Below are 14603 nucleotides of genomic sequence, written 5' to 3' on the forward strand. Positions count from 1 at the left end.
GAGGTAAAATATCTCATGTCCTCAAAGAAAGTAACATCCATAGTGACATAGTATTTCCTAGTAGGTGGATGATAGCACTTGTACCATTTCTGATATCCTCCATAACCAACACATATTTAAGTACCCGGACATCCAACTTTAACCTCTGAATTTTTGGAATATGGACAAAGGCAACACAAGCAGAGAAATTATGAAATGAGGGCAAGGAGACATGAGATGCAAACACCTCATATGGAACTTTTCCCTGGAGGACACTAGATGGAAGACGATTAATGAGGTGAGCAGATGTTATGATAGCATCATCCCAAAGATATTTAGGCATGTGGGCACTAAAGAGAAGAGAACGAGCCATATAAAGTAAATGACGATTTTTCCTTTCGGATACCCCATTCTGCTCAGGTGTATAAGGACACGTTGTTTGATGAACAATCCCATGTGTTTGAAAGAACTCCTGAAAGACACGGTTTTCACATATTCCCCCCCTTGTCAGAACGAAGAAATTTAATTTTGACATGGTACTGTGTTTGGACATTGGTATAGAAGGCGTAAAAAGACGCAAAAACCTCATCCTTGGTTTTAAGAAGAACAATCCATGAAAGACGTGTGCAATCTTTAATAAATGACACATAGTACCTCATACCCGACATAGTAGGTTCTTTCGAAGGTCACCAAACATCAGAATTAATTAATTCAAAAGGAAGAACGCTTTTATTAGAAATACTAGGAGAATAACTAGCTCGATGACTCTTATCCAAAACACATGTTTCACAACGTAAAGTTGACTCATCCACACCAATAAACAAAGTAGGTATGTATTTTTTCATAATACTAAAAAATGGATGCCCTAAGCGACAGTGCCATAACCAAACTTCACTTAGCTTACCAGAACTAGAGCTTAACGCAGTCCGAGACTGTGCTCCTGGTTTCTCCCATGCATATGTCTGATCCAGATGGAACAACCTGCCCCTCAGATATCCCCGACCAATTAACTCCCCGGTGAGAAGATCCTGAAATATCACATACATGGAAGGTCACAGAGCATTTAGCTTCAATATTCAGTTGTGGGACAAAAATCAAATGATGAGATAAAGTGGGTACATATAGCACATTATGAAGTTCTATTGTGGGAGTAATACGAACTGACCATTTTCCTAATACAGGGAATGCATCACCATTTTTCATAAGTCATATAATCTGAAGCACTAGAATCGATAATCTATGTATCAATACCAACAAAGCTAGAAATGTTTAAAGCCATACCAATCTTACCACGACTAGCTATTGATGTTGTGGGTATTCCTCCTCCGGCTGTATGATGATCATGTCCGACCAATGTTCGAAATATCGGATATATCGCCGATATTTCGAATCTGATACGATAAGGACATATCGGTCAAAATTTATCAGTCAACGCAGAAATGAATCAAATGATGGTCTACGGTCAAATATTGATCAAACTTTGATTTTTTTTCTTTTTCAATTTTTGTTTAATTTTTTAATATTTATTTCCTTTTTTTAAAAAAAATTATAATTTTTTTCTTCATTTTTTCATATATATTTTTAATTTATATATATTTGAAATATATATGATGAATTTCAAGTCTAAATAATCATTTTTTAAATACCTATTTTGTATTATTAAATGTCGTTCGTGTACTTTAATTTTCATAAAATCAAATATTTATTTTCTTTAGTTTACTTAGTACCGTTTTTATAGTTTATTTGGTACATATTGAAGTATAATTTTATAAATTTTATTGAAAATAAGTAAATCCGATAAAACCGATATATCCCCGATATATCTCCGATATATCGTTTTACCTCTCAACAGAGACGATACCGATAAGCGATATTTAGACCATTGTGTCCAACCATACCATAGATATCTGGTTCTTGGAACAAATGAATGGCTGCATTTGCTTTATGACGATAATTAGGCATTTAAGGCCTAAGATGCGAATACAACTTCCAACAAGTCTCACTGGCATGGTGAGTATCATTGCAATAAGAGTAAGAAGGAAGGGGCTGATTCCCAACGCCTGGTGGTGGTCCTTGCTTATGAAGTGGAACTGAATTTGATTGCTGAAGGAGTGGTGCTGGAGATCTTGCCTGAAAAGTAAGGCTAGAAACTTCAAGGCTTGGAACATGTGAAAGAATCGGCTACTTGAGAGCTTGTTTATTTTTTGGGAATTCGACGACTTTGAGGCTTGGAACGTGTGAAAGAATCAGCTATTTGGCAGCTTGTTGACTCTTCGCGGGCGCGAGAGGCTTCTGAGCCTCAGAATGATTCTCCGTCATCTCAGTGTCTACGCCTAAAGTCTTCCTCGTCTTGTGCTCCTCTTCTTGGCTGAAGTCCCCTTTTTTGATTTTGGAGAGGGTATTTATAGTGTTAAGGCTCCTCTACGTATGGAATGCTTTTTATGACACTGAATTAATTGTATTTCCTTAATTGTATAATCAAATCAATTTATATTTACTAATTAATTTTAAATATGGTTATTTCCATAATTAAAATCAATCATTGACTCAAATGTGACCATTAAGGAATTCCACCAATTTAATTAAATGTTCGACTTCCATTTTGATGATCAATCTCTTTTAATTGACACCAAATTATCGAAAACATTTAATATTTGATTAGTCGAAATCAAGAAATTGTATTCCTGACTATCCATTTATGTGTTGCCATGTGTCCCTCTCGGATCACTACTGACTTTATCGACTTTCGAGCCACGTATGCAATTTCTCGGATCCATTATTAATTTAATTATTTAATGAATATTATTTTTCATTAAATTTTCTATGTCAACTATAAACTAGTATAAGAAAATTATAATTTCATTCCATAAGGCAAATTGCTAGCTTATTTTGTCTCCTACACCTGACATACCTATCCTCCACGAGAGCTCATAGACATTTTGTTTTCTTAGCTCCCTCAGAGATGCTATAATACCCAGAAAGAAACAGAAAAACAAGAGTAACAAATAATTTCAAGATTATAGGACAACTACTTCAACGAATAGATTTTGAAGGCTGAAGTTTGGATAGTTCTCTATAGGATGTGTCATTAATGAATCCTTAAAAACTAAATACGTATAACAAAGCATTTGTCATACTAGCTATGGAATAGGTATATTCATTTCAAAAATTGGAAAACCCAAAGAAACAAGATCACTAGGCCAATTGTTTTCATCACAGAATCATTCTTTAATTATGCTAATTCATTTTTTATTGTTGTATTCTACTGTCTCCTGGGATGTCATATATATATATATATATCACCATCCAGTAATGTTCTCTCCCAATGTAGACCATAGTATATATATATATATAGAAATTCTCAGATGCGGACGTTCGTACGTGCGGATTCGGCGATTCCGGCCACTGGCGACGCGCAACAACGCCGCCGACCAGCACAGCCGCACTCCCCTCCCCAGGCGCTCATGTCTGTGCCGGCCGGAGCTACAGCGCCGGCCTACGGCGGCCGGAATCTCAAAATCTCCGCACGGTGCTAAGAAATTTAAAATTTCGAGATTCCTACCGGCCCACACCGGCACTGCAGCTCCGGCCGGTACAGACAGGAGCGCCGGGAGGAGAGGAGTGCGGCTGTGCTGGTCCGCGCCGTCGTTGCCCGTCGCCGATGGCCAGAATCGCCGAATCCGCACCGTGCGGACGTCCCCTAGAAGCTCTGTATATATATTGAAGCTTTATCCCTGTGAAGTAACTATTAGTGCGTATCACTTGCTCTTCAAGTAACATAGATGGAGCTGCAAGCAGGCTTCAAGTACAGTGGAGTGAATGGACTGAGAACAAAAAGTTTTCGAGAAGAAGATTACAGTAATAGAAGAGTGTTCCTGAGAAGCTATCCTCTTGACTGGGGATTAGAAGGCACTTTCGATCATGTTGATCATCATCAGGAAGTCTTAAAATCAAATCCAAATCCCAACAAGGAATGCAGAAGCAGCAGCAGCAGAAAGAGACCCATGGGCAAGATAATCTTATCTGTGTTTCACTGGGGTGGGAGGAAGGTGTTGGTGTTGAGGAGGTTTAAACATAAGGTTACAATTAATGTCATTTCTTGTATTCATCTTTGATTTAAGCCTCCCGCGGCTCTTATTTCTACTAGTTAGTATGATGAGTCAAGTCCCTCTTATGCCTCTGTTTACTTTGGTTTGTATATATGCAGGTTCGGAAAGTGAATTCAAACACTTTGTAACTATTTTGTAATCTAATCAAATCCAGCCATGCTTACTTGCTTCTTAAGATCATATCTCATGTAACTAACTCATATATTTTGGAGACCCATTTGTTGCTACAACTGTACCATGCAACCTATCTATCTTTAATTACTGACCTTGAGTTTGATGTCCGAGTACATACTGCCTTGAAGGCAAAGCTGCTAAGGCTGGCCGGGTTTTGTTGTAGAAGATTTTATACTGATTTTCACATTTCTTTTGCTTGGGGGTACTACAGAGAAGTTCTGAAGCATTAATTTCCTCTGAAAAAGTCATCCTTGGAAGCCTATACGTGCAACCTAAAAAGATGTCATCGTTTTGGAAGCTAGAACATCACTGGTGAGTCGTGGAGGAGGTGATACTGATACAGCATGAAAGGATTAGCAATGGCAAGAGTACCCCAAAGGCCGTGCTTAGGTTGACGGATGAGGAGGACCATCGTCAACGTCAGGACCTCACCACAAAGATGAAACTAACAGGAGGACCTCACCTTATAGAGGGTTGTATTTTTTGCAGAAGGAAACTAACAGGCTAATGGCTATATCTCACTTAGGGAGCTGGAGTACCTTATGTATATATATGTAAGGTATACTGTCAAAATTTCAGATAATCACTGAACTGCCACAATTCATATCAAACACATTCTGGCCTGGAACTTAATATCACACTTCTGCACTTTCCATTGTGAATACTGCTACCATCAAACACAATTCCCAAAAATAGAAACAATTTCCGGCCTGTCACAAAGTTTATGATCCAAAATTTGTCCAACTCCATCAAAGTGATCTAGTAGCAACTAGCAAGTGTCCAACTCAGTAGTATATGCAAACTGCCGGTTGCCATAATCTAAGACGCATCCACAGCTTCAGGAACTTGGTAAGTGCAAAACAAGAGCCAGGACATAGTGACATCCATACTGCAAACAGTTCATGTTTCATACCATCTAAAGCAGAATAACCAAGAGAGTTCCAATTGCAAAACACAAGCAAGAAAAGCGTGGATGTAATTTGCTATTTTCGTATACAAAATTCAATATACAAAGGACTGAGGCAGAATACAGCATGTACATCACAGAGAAAAATGATCTGGAATGCTCTGCTCAGAGCCTCAGACTATTCTCAATCTCTTGTAATATGGGAAATAATGATGGATGCTGCAACATAGATATGAAAGATTCAAACCCTAGATCACACAGAGAATATAACCATAGGAAAAGACAATTATATGACAATAGACTTACAGAGTCGCATCAGTTGGGATGATGACTTTAAGGGCCACTAAAGATACAAGAATGTAACCACTAAAAAGATGTTTGTTTCCCATGCATGAGAAAAGCTTAAAGTCATAGATGGCTAAAACTTTTTTTTTTAAATGCAACTTCATTGAAGATAACTAACGATTACAATCGTTTATGATGGCATCCCGTATCCTGACAGGAGAAGTTACAAGCCAAATCTGATTCTCACAAGAATTTAGAGCATGATTGGCAAGGATATATATGAGCTACTTTGTTAGATTCACGATGGGCGTGAATCAACTTAAAATCTGGATGCCTATTCATAATCTCCTTCACCTCAGCAAGAATAGGGCCCAGGCTTGATATATCAGCTGCAGCTTGCTTCAAAGCATCTATCAACAACAAACAATCTGTCTCAAAGATAACTTTGGACAAATTCAAAGTTTCTGCCAGTTTCATACCTTCAAAGACTAACTGTGGTACGTAGTAAAACCTGTGGAAGTAAAAGACTATCTGTTCAAATGTTCAAACTTCAAGGACAGCTCAGAACTATATTTATCATATTGGAAAAAAAAAGGATCACACAACATAGCAAAACACACAACCAGACATTGTGGGAATTCAAAAGAGTAGAAGTTTTAGAACCAGCAATGCTGGTTAAGTTCTTCTAGTTTTCTTTGTTTTGGGCTTCTAGCCTCATCTGTACCAAAAAAAAAACACACAATCACTTTCATATTCTCTAATAACGATTGGTCAAAGGGAACTGAAAAATTGGGCACCATCAAAGTAAAAAAACAACCAACTTCGAAAACTAAAATCATGTACAGTACTGCAAATTGCCGGGAAAGGGAAAACTCTAGTTTGTCCTCTGACCACTATTAACTTTGCACATTGGACTGCTACATACAATTTAAATAGCAGTTACAGTTCTATCAGTCTATAAAAAGTAAACTGCAATGATCATACATAAAACTGTAAGAATTTCAACAATCAGCAAAAGGCATGCAATGTGTGTGTAGGTGTTTCCACAAACAAGCACAAGCGAAAGCAGATATAGACAAACTGGAAACATAAAATGGTGTCCAAAAGGCAAATTTGTACTTTTTCAAATTACCAGAACATTTTAAAACATACAAGGAGTGCACAAATATCAGGAGTTTCAGAACAAGGTAACACCTTTGGAAAGCAGATGATTATCCACATAATGGCTCGATTTTCATCAGAGGAAAAAGTTCTATCACACACTCGGCAAGTTTACAAATATCCTCATACTCAACAGCTTTAAGCAATCTACTATCATAGACACCCTTTCGTATCTGCACCTTAACACAAAACTGACAGCAAACCTTGCATTCACTATCTTCACAATACTGACACCCAATTTGAGGAATCGCCGTCTCAAGCTCCTGCTGTCAAGCATTTCGATCTCCCCAACACACTTATCAATCATGTTTTTGATAACCCTTTTTTGCTTATTGAACCCCTTCTCCGCCAAAGCTTTACTCGATCATAACCTCCACAATGATCCCCGCACACCCAATAGTCCTTCCTATTTACCTTCTCCTTCGTCCTCTCCTCTTCCCTCATCAATTCCTCCAACTCACCACCACCTCCACCCTTGGTTTTCACCTTAATTTACTCCAACTTGGAACTCTCCCTTCTCTCCTTCATCTCACTCTCCCAAGCGCCAACCCGATTTTCCAACCACTATTGCACAAACAGCTTCCAATGACATAAACATAGAACTTAAAAGTCCATTGTGATACTGAGATGGTCCAAAATACCCTTCTCTTTCTTTTTCTGTTTCTCACTCCATCATCTCTCCGATCTGCTCTCTCTCACCTTTCTTGGAATCCTCCACCATTTGACCGCAACCACCACCATTGTTAAGCCTCCTCCACCAGTTCAAAGCTTTATGTTTTTGAAGCTTTGGTGCAGTGGGTGAAGGAATGTCGATGGGGAATGAGAGCACTTGGGTGGGGAAGAAGCCTCTGAGACGCATCGGAGGAATGCCCGATGCTCTCTCTATTGCTTCCGATCTTGGCTTCTCAGTCGCCGCTGCACCTACTCCGGTAAAAATCCAAACTTTAACTTTCTACCAAGTCCAATTTTGCTTCTTTGCTCATTTTGGATCAGATTAGCTTTACCCATTTCAGTTATCAAGTTAACTTTTGATTTTTAAGTTACATTTCTGTGTTTCTGGGGTTGATTTTGAACACTCAGTTGAAAAAAAAAACAGTGGATGGTGTGTGTTAATTGTGTTTGATTGTTGGTTTAATTGTAATGTGGATGATTAGTGGGTGGATAGTTAATTATGGGTTAGTGTTTGTTTTGATGCAGGAAGTACTTCAGAACTGGTCGAGTACTGGTGAGAAAGGTGATGACTTGATAAGAGTTCTCAGGGAACTTACCACTGTGCAAAGGAAAATAGCAGATCTCCAAGTTGAACTTCAAGGCAGAAAGGTGAGCTGTTCGAGTCTCTTTTCTGTCCTGTTTTCGATTTCAGATGCATGTAGGTGTTTATTCATGAAGTAATAGGGATTTTTGATCTGTGTATTGTTTTTTACGATTCATTGGACTGAAATTGGGGTTTTGTTGTTTTTAGGATGACAAGAATGTTTCACATTTGACACACGTGAGCGAAATGGAGATGAAGTGCGAAACTCTATCAAGGATAACTACAATATTAAACGATGTCATTCAGAACAAGGTAAACTTCTTGCATTTCGTGGCCTGTACATTGTTAGTTCTATACTTCTATTGAATGTAAATGTTGAAGACTCTTGTGCTATATCCATTTGTCCCTGAAAATGATGTTGCTTAATGTTCTATATGTCTGCATTTTGATACGACATCTGATACATGGACTTGTGCATTCCAATGTTGCTAAGAACATAGTTGGGTAAATTCTTTGTTGGTTACCATGCACCACTAATTTTTATAATCTGTCCGAGGTATAATCGAATTGAATTTACTCATCCCATATTACGGTTTAAAACTAGGTACTGTTTGCCTATTCTAGTAAAGTTCATGGGGAAAACTTACAGGCAATGCCTTCGAAATATGGTGATGACGTATGTTGAATATTCATATAAGCTTTTCTAATATGCACTGACTGACTCAGGGATAGACATGTCAAATAAGAAGCCCTAAGAACTTCTCAGCTTTGTGGCATAATCTTTTGTTCTTTATCAGAGTTATCTTACCAAAAGATAACATTCTCAGCCATTTGGCTCATGATAGAATTGTGAATATTTAAAACGGAGTTGAAACTGTCAATATGTTAATTTTTTACCCTTGGACGATAACCACTCTTCTGAAGTAACTAAGGCCTGTCCTTTCAATACTATGTTCTCAAAGATATGTTTGGGATGGTACTATCGCAAATTTATGTTTGATTAACTTGTAGTTGTTGTCTAGAAGTTAAGTAGGATGGACATACAATAGCAGATTTACATTGTCTATCCTTAGTGGAGCTTGTGTTTGTTGTCGGCAAGTTATGCTCTCGAAGATAGTATGTTTCTTGTTTTGACATTAGTAGTTGACTTCATCTGTTTGTATCTCAGTTCTACCATATATTGTTTCCATGTTCTGACAGGATCGTATCATTGCTCGTCTCCAACAACCATATTCACTAGATTGCATTCCAGTCGAAGCAGAATATCAGGTTTTTTTCCCTCAAATCTCCTGTTGAATTACTCATTCAAAATGGAAGTTTGTACATGTTTACAGTATTATTCATCTTCACTACTATTTTACTTGGGCAATCTTATTTATTTGCGTCATTCTGAACATCCGTTGTCACTAACATTCTTCCCCGTATGCTAATTCATCAACTAATTTCATAAAGTACTTATATGTCACAACTATAGTCATAATATATACATCTATATATTTATTTAGCTTTTGGTAATATCATTCTTAGAAGGCAGTTGGAGGGTATATTAGCTGACAATGAAGATGAGTTTGTTGGAAATCTCATTTTGTTTGATATAAGTTATCTTAATGCTTCTTGTGGCATATCTGCTTGGTTTACGCAGAAACAATTCTCTGAATTACTGATGAAGGCTGCTAGTGATTATGGAGCATTAACAACATCATTTGCCGATTTCCAGTGGAGCCAAACATTTAAGGAGCCTCCTTCAGTATGGGGGGTATGTTTATAGAACATTATAATAATGTCTATTCATCCAGATTCCGCAAAGCATATTATTATTATTATTTGATGTTCGAGTTTAGATCACGTGTGAGTGTGTCCTTTACATTTTCTTTGAGTATTGATCTTTATTTTTCTTCAACTGCAGGAAATGCTTCGTCCAATTCCTGTTGCCTTAGCATCATGCACCCGGTTTTTTGAAGCAATGTCTGCTATGAGGGAGTCGTTTGCAACACTTCAACAACTCAGAGTAGGTCATTCTGATACCCCTCAACCTATCACACCAGCCAAGGATTCTAGAAGAGTACCAGGGATTTCCGATTGTGTAACTCCAACTCCTTGGAAAACTGAACCTAGTATTGATGACCTGGCTATTAAAAGCTCAAGTAGGCTAGATATCAAGCATCAAGAAGCAGAGGATGAAAGTGAGCTGGACAGCTCTAACCATAGGAGATTGTCATGGCCCCCTTCAGTTAAAAAGGCTGCTACTTAAAAGCTGACTCATCTTGTGAACCATTATATGTTTGTTTTGATGTACAATATAGGTCATATATCGCAGCAGCCTCGGGTACATTTCTGTATTGATTATACTACCTTGAAGCTTTGAACTTGTAAAACATTAGTTTATGCAGTAATACATGTGTTCTAAAAATTTGGGTTCTCTCCTTGGTTTACAGGTATACCTGTTCAATAATCAGCTTTCGGTTTGGTCCCCGCTTCAATCGGTAACTGTCATCTTCTTCAAACTCGTGATTTGAGCAACAATGCACTTAATGGTTCTATTCCTAGTCTTGCAAACTCCACTAGGTTGTTTAGGCTTAATTTGATCTTCAATTCATTTTCTGGTTCAATCCCAACTAGTCTCACTAGGTTTAAGTTCCCTAATCGTCTTGCTCTGCAAAACAACTTTTCTGTCTCCGTTCCAAGCACTTGGGGTGGAACAAACCGGACTTCCCAGCTTAATTTATTGACCCTTGACCGTAATCTCATCTCTGGAACTATCCCAAGCTCTCTGAGCAAGTTGCATTTTCTTGAAGAGATTTCTCTGAGCAATAACCGGATTACAGGAACCATACCCAGTGAACTAGGATAGCTCACAAGGCTCCAGACGCTAGACTTATCCATCTATGGCAAGCTTTTCCACTCTGTCCTCAATTGTGACATTAAATCTAGAAGGCAATCGCCTCGATAACCAAATCCCAGAAGTCTTGGAGAAAATGCAGAACCTCTCGGTACTTAATTTGAGGAGTAATGAGTTCAGTGGTCATATTCCAGCTTCTATTGGGAATATATCTGGGATTAATCAAGTTGATTTATCCAAAAACAATTTCACTGGAGAAATCCCTACTTCTTTTACCAGCCTAGCCAATCTCACTTCCTTCAATGTTTCTTACAACAATCTGTCTGGCTTGATCCCATCTCTCCTATCCAAAAAGTTAAATTCCAACTCTTTTGTGGGGAATCTCCAGCTATGTGGGTATACTGCTTGGACTCAATGTTCTTCTCCACTACCTCAGAATCTTACGGTTCCAACAAAAGAGCCTTTGAAGAAAAAGCATCACCACAGACTGAGTACAAAGGACATAATTCTCATAGTAGCAGGTATTGTCCTAGCGGTTCTGCTTCTACTCTGCTCAGTTTGTTGCTATGTTTGATCAGGAAGAGGTCTGTATTGAAAGGAAATAATAGTAAAAACCAGCCACTGGGAGTATTGATAAGGCAGTTCCTGCAGGCGCTGTGGTTTCATCTGGTGGTGGAGCTGGTGGGAAGCTTGTTCACTTTGATGGGCCATTTGTGTTTACTACTGATGATCTATTGTGTGCCACTGCCAAGATAACGGGAAAGAGTACATATGGGACCGCATACAAGGAAACATTGGAGGAGGGTAATCAAGTGCAGTGAAGAGGTTGAAGGAAAAGACTACAAAGGGTCACAAGGAGTTCGAAACTGAAACTGCAGCAATTGCGAAGATTCGGCACCCAAATCTCCTAGCTCTCAGGGCCTATTACTTGGTCCCAAGGGAGAGCAGCTCCTTGTCTTTGATTACATGCCTAAGGGCAGTCTTGCATCATTTCTTCATGGTAAGTTAACCGAACTAGCTCATGAGTTTTCTAGAATAGTCTTGATTTTTTGTTAAAAATTATGATAGCGCCTTGTGTGCAATTCTTTTTAGTCAATTCACTGGAATTGGGACTTATTGCCAGTGTGTTTTGAAACTTTAATACTCTTCACTGTCTGTTTTTCTGCTTCTGTTCTAACTGTATTCCAACTAGCTATGGAAATCATCAACTTGACGAATCCTTAACAGTGCTAAGTCATTTCTAGCCAAATCACGGCCACCTTAACCAACAGTGGTGGAAGTGTGGAACTACCACACACTACATCGTTCTTTCATTAATAGACCTTCTCTATTCATTTAATTTGTCTTCCTGTGATTTGGGATAACTGCGAAATTGGGTGTTTTAACTGGGTGGTGGTATATTTCTTTGTTATGCATAAGAATAAAAATTGGCCAAAGGTGAGTAAACGAGGCTCTTAGGAACAACTGTGAAAATGAAAAGGGGGTTAGGAACTTAAGATATACAAGTGTGATTTTGGGTGATGTATATGTAGAGGGTTATTATTATTTTTTTTTTCGGATTTAGTTTGCTACAGTATCGAAGAAGAGAAGGGGGTATAAGGCTATAAGCGTTGTAATTGTGGGGATACTTGGAGTGAACTCTTCAATTGAATGTATGAATGGCAATATGGTATCATTACTCCTGGTTCTAATTCTTTTCACTATATATAGTTCATTCACTCGATCAAGATTGCACTTGAACATTTGCATTCGTTGGGTATTCTATTGCACACAACTACACAAGTTGTTAGAGAAACAAGGACTAGAAGAAACGAACTAACAGAAATATACATAAAATAGAAGGTTTGAAGAATCAGATATATAATACATCCAAGTAAATCAACAACCCTAAAACTCATGTGCTGTCATACTCATCTATATCAAGACCAGATTTTCTTTGTCACGAACTCTTTTGAAGCCACTAAACAACGCAGCCCCCCCATGGTGAAGATACTAACAAGGCATGAGAGTTGCTTCCAGACCAAATGTCGACGCTATTTCGGCTCTAGTCCGCCCAAGTTTCTCAATTCCCGGCACAAGGCTAGGCACACCATAATCGCCTTCTCCATTATCTGTGTCATCATCAATAACATAAAGATCAATCTCGACCCTCAATCGCAAAATCTTGCGGCTAGCTCCATACTCTCATTCCTTCTCAGAGGCCTTGAACATTATAGTATCCACCAAGGAGCCACGAGCCCCAACAGGAACTTGCAGTTCTTGAAGCTTCTTGGATAGGGCAACACCTTGAAGCTCTCGAAGGAAGTTGTCGTTAGGGTTGTATTGCAGTTCAATGGAGTCTTGGTTCTCGCTGATGCGGACGTCGTCTTCTATGATTTCTTCCTCACGAACATCACTAGAGTGAAGGCGTCTGATTGTGGCGTTCAGGTCCATCAAGAACACGGTGCGCGGCAACTGGTTTTGAGGTTCGATGATGCCCTCGAGATATGTATGGCAGAAAGTGTCGCCCACCACGGTCCAGTAGTCACTGGTCAAGGCCATGTTGTTAATTTGTAAGAGGAAATCACAAATGTTGAAGATGGAATGTCTCTCTCTCTCTCTCTCTCTCTCAAAACCCACTCCTGATATAATGAGATTGCTCGACTTGCCTGAATTAAACAAATGGTGAATGGATCAAGATGGGGTAACCTGTGCTCCTTATATCTGGTAGTCTGCCGACTTACTTTTTCAGTTTTTCCCATCACTCGCTTTCCTACTCACATACGGACTCGGCTAAATCCTCATCCTCCACACATTATCACACACACACCCCATGTGCATGTTATGACATCCAATCTATACCACACATCAGTGTATGTATAACATACACTGCTGCACAGCAGATGAACCCCATTTTGATCATCTTTTCAGTTGGCGTGAGCCCAAAGTCTTAAATTAACATTCCTGATCTCACGAGAGAGAAGATCTGGGTTCCACCAAGATTATCCTTACGCGTCAACACCTGAACTACTCTAATTAGATTGATAAAGTAATTCAAAAATTATTCATCCTCGTTTACCAAACGTTTTAAGCAAAAAATTTATGATCCCAATTTTTCTTTTTAAAACGGGGTTTGGAACCCAGCCTAGCTGGGAGGCTTAGCCCTACGCTCGAATCCGTTTATTACTATGATCTCAATTTTTCAAACACATAATTTACCAAATCGTGACTTCAAAAGTAGGGCTACCACGAACCAATATTATTTTATACTCAAAGACAACATATTAGGCTGCAAAGGGATACCATCTAGACTCCGGGCTAAATTTAAAACATAACACATGTTCTCATAAAGAATATCTTGAATCCCATTTTGATCAACTTGCACAGCAGATGAACCACATGAATCTCTCTTAACCATAAATCATCCAAACTAGAAATTAGCAAGCTGATCGACCTAACTTGTTAGCCATGCAAGTTGCTTCACGGTAAACATGGTGTCGATGAATAATCGTGGTGAGATGCTTTATTACACAGAAATTATATTCACTACTAATATATTTAATTCTCACCGCACTAAGGAGGTCTTGTTTAGTATACATATTTGGTTTTAGTTTATTCTTTCTCAACCCTAGCTGCTAGGGTTTTCAGCAAATTCGACCACATCTCACTGATACTCCAGGGCCGACCAATCTCTCTCCCCTTCTTGCTTTCCTCCGCTCGCAACAACACCTTCGCTAGTCCTCTAGATCGGCGCCCGTGATGCTAGGGCCTCGAGGACAAATGTCGGCTCTGAATCGACACTCATATATACCTCATTGGACGCATGTTGGGTCTTAAATCGAAGTTCTCTAGTCTCAAGGGTTCTATGCCGACCATATGGCATCTCCGACGGGGTTTGGCAATCCATGATGCCGG

At 38.9% G+C, this 14603-nt stretch overlaps 1 protein-coding gene and 1 pseudogene across 3 annotated transcripts; both read left to right on the forward strand.

Annotated features, from left to right (window-relative positions):
* The first annotated feature begins 7341 nt into the window (after positions 1 to 7341).
* On the forward strand, positions 7342 to 10448 carry LOC126785949 (AUGMIN subunit 2-like). Of its 3 annotated transcripts, none has more exons than XM_050511631.1 (7): positions 7343 to 7544; positions 7813 to 7935; positions 8078 to 8182; positions 9071 to 9139; positions 9513 to 9626; positions 9777 to 10109; positions 10306 to 10448. In XM_050511631.1, the coding sequence occupies exons 1-7, from the start codon at positions 7422 to 7424 to the stop codon at positions 10384 to 10386; spliced, it is 948 nt and encodes a 315-aa protein (XP_050367588.1). In that variant the 5' UTR covers positions 7343 to 7421; the 3' UTR covers positions 10387 to 10448. The 3 variants fall into 3 exon arrangements, 2 of the variants coding, with proteins under 2 accessions (XP_050367589.1, XP_050367588.1); XR_007671146.1 differs by having other exon boundaries at positions 7344 to 7544; positions 9777 to 10196; positions 10306 to 10445; XM_050511632.1 differs by lacking the exon at positions 9071 to 9139 and having other exon boundaries at positions 7342 to 7544.
* Positions 10449 to 10755: 307 nt separating this feature from the next.
* Positions 10756 to 11864, forward strand: LOC126785948 (probably inactive leucine-rich repeat receptor-like protein kinase IMK2; annotated as a pseudogene).
* Positions 11865 to 14603: the final 2739 nt, after the last annotated feature.

This window comes from Argentina anserina, chromosome 3, assembly GCF_933775445.1.
Source record: "Argentina anserina chromosome 3, drPotAnse1.1, whole genome shotgun sequence".
Taxonomy (NCBI): domain Eukaryota; kingdom Viridiplantae; phylum Streptophyta; class Magnoliopsida; order Rosales; family Rosaceae; genus Argentina; species Argentina anserina.

What these genes read in the sequence shown, in the direction of transcription:
- LOC126785949 (XM_050511631.1), top strand. Translation starts at nt 7,422, where the DNA reads ATGTCGATGGGGAATGAGAGCACTTGGGTGGGGAAGAAGCCTCTGAGA. An exon ending in ACGATGTCATTCAGAACAAG is followed by an intron (nt 8,183 to 9,070) that starts GTAAACTTCTTG and finishes ATGTTCTGACAG; the next exon opens with GATCGTATCATTGCTCGTCT. An exon ending in AGCCTCCTTCAGTATGGGGG is followed by an intron (nt 9,627 to 9,776) that starts GTATGTTTATAG and finishes CTTCAACTGCAG; the next exon opens with GAAATGCTTCGTCCAATTCC.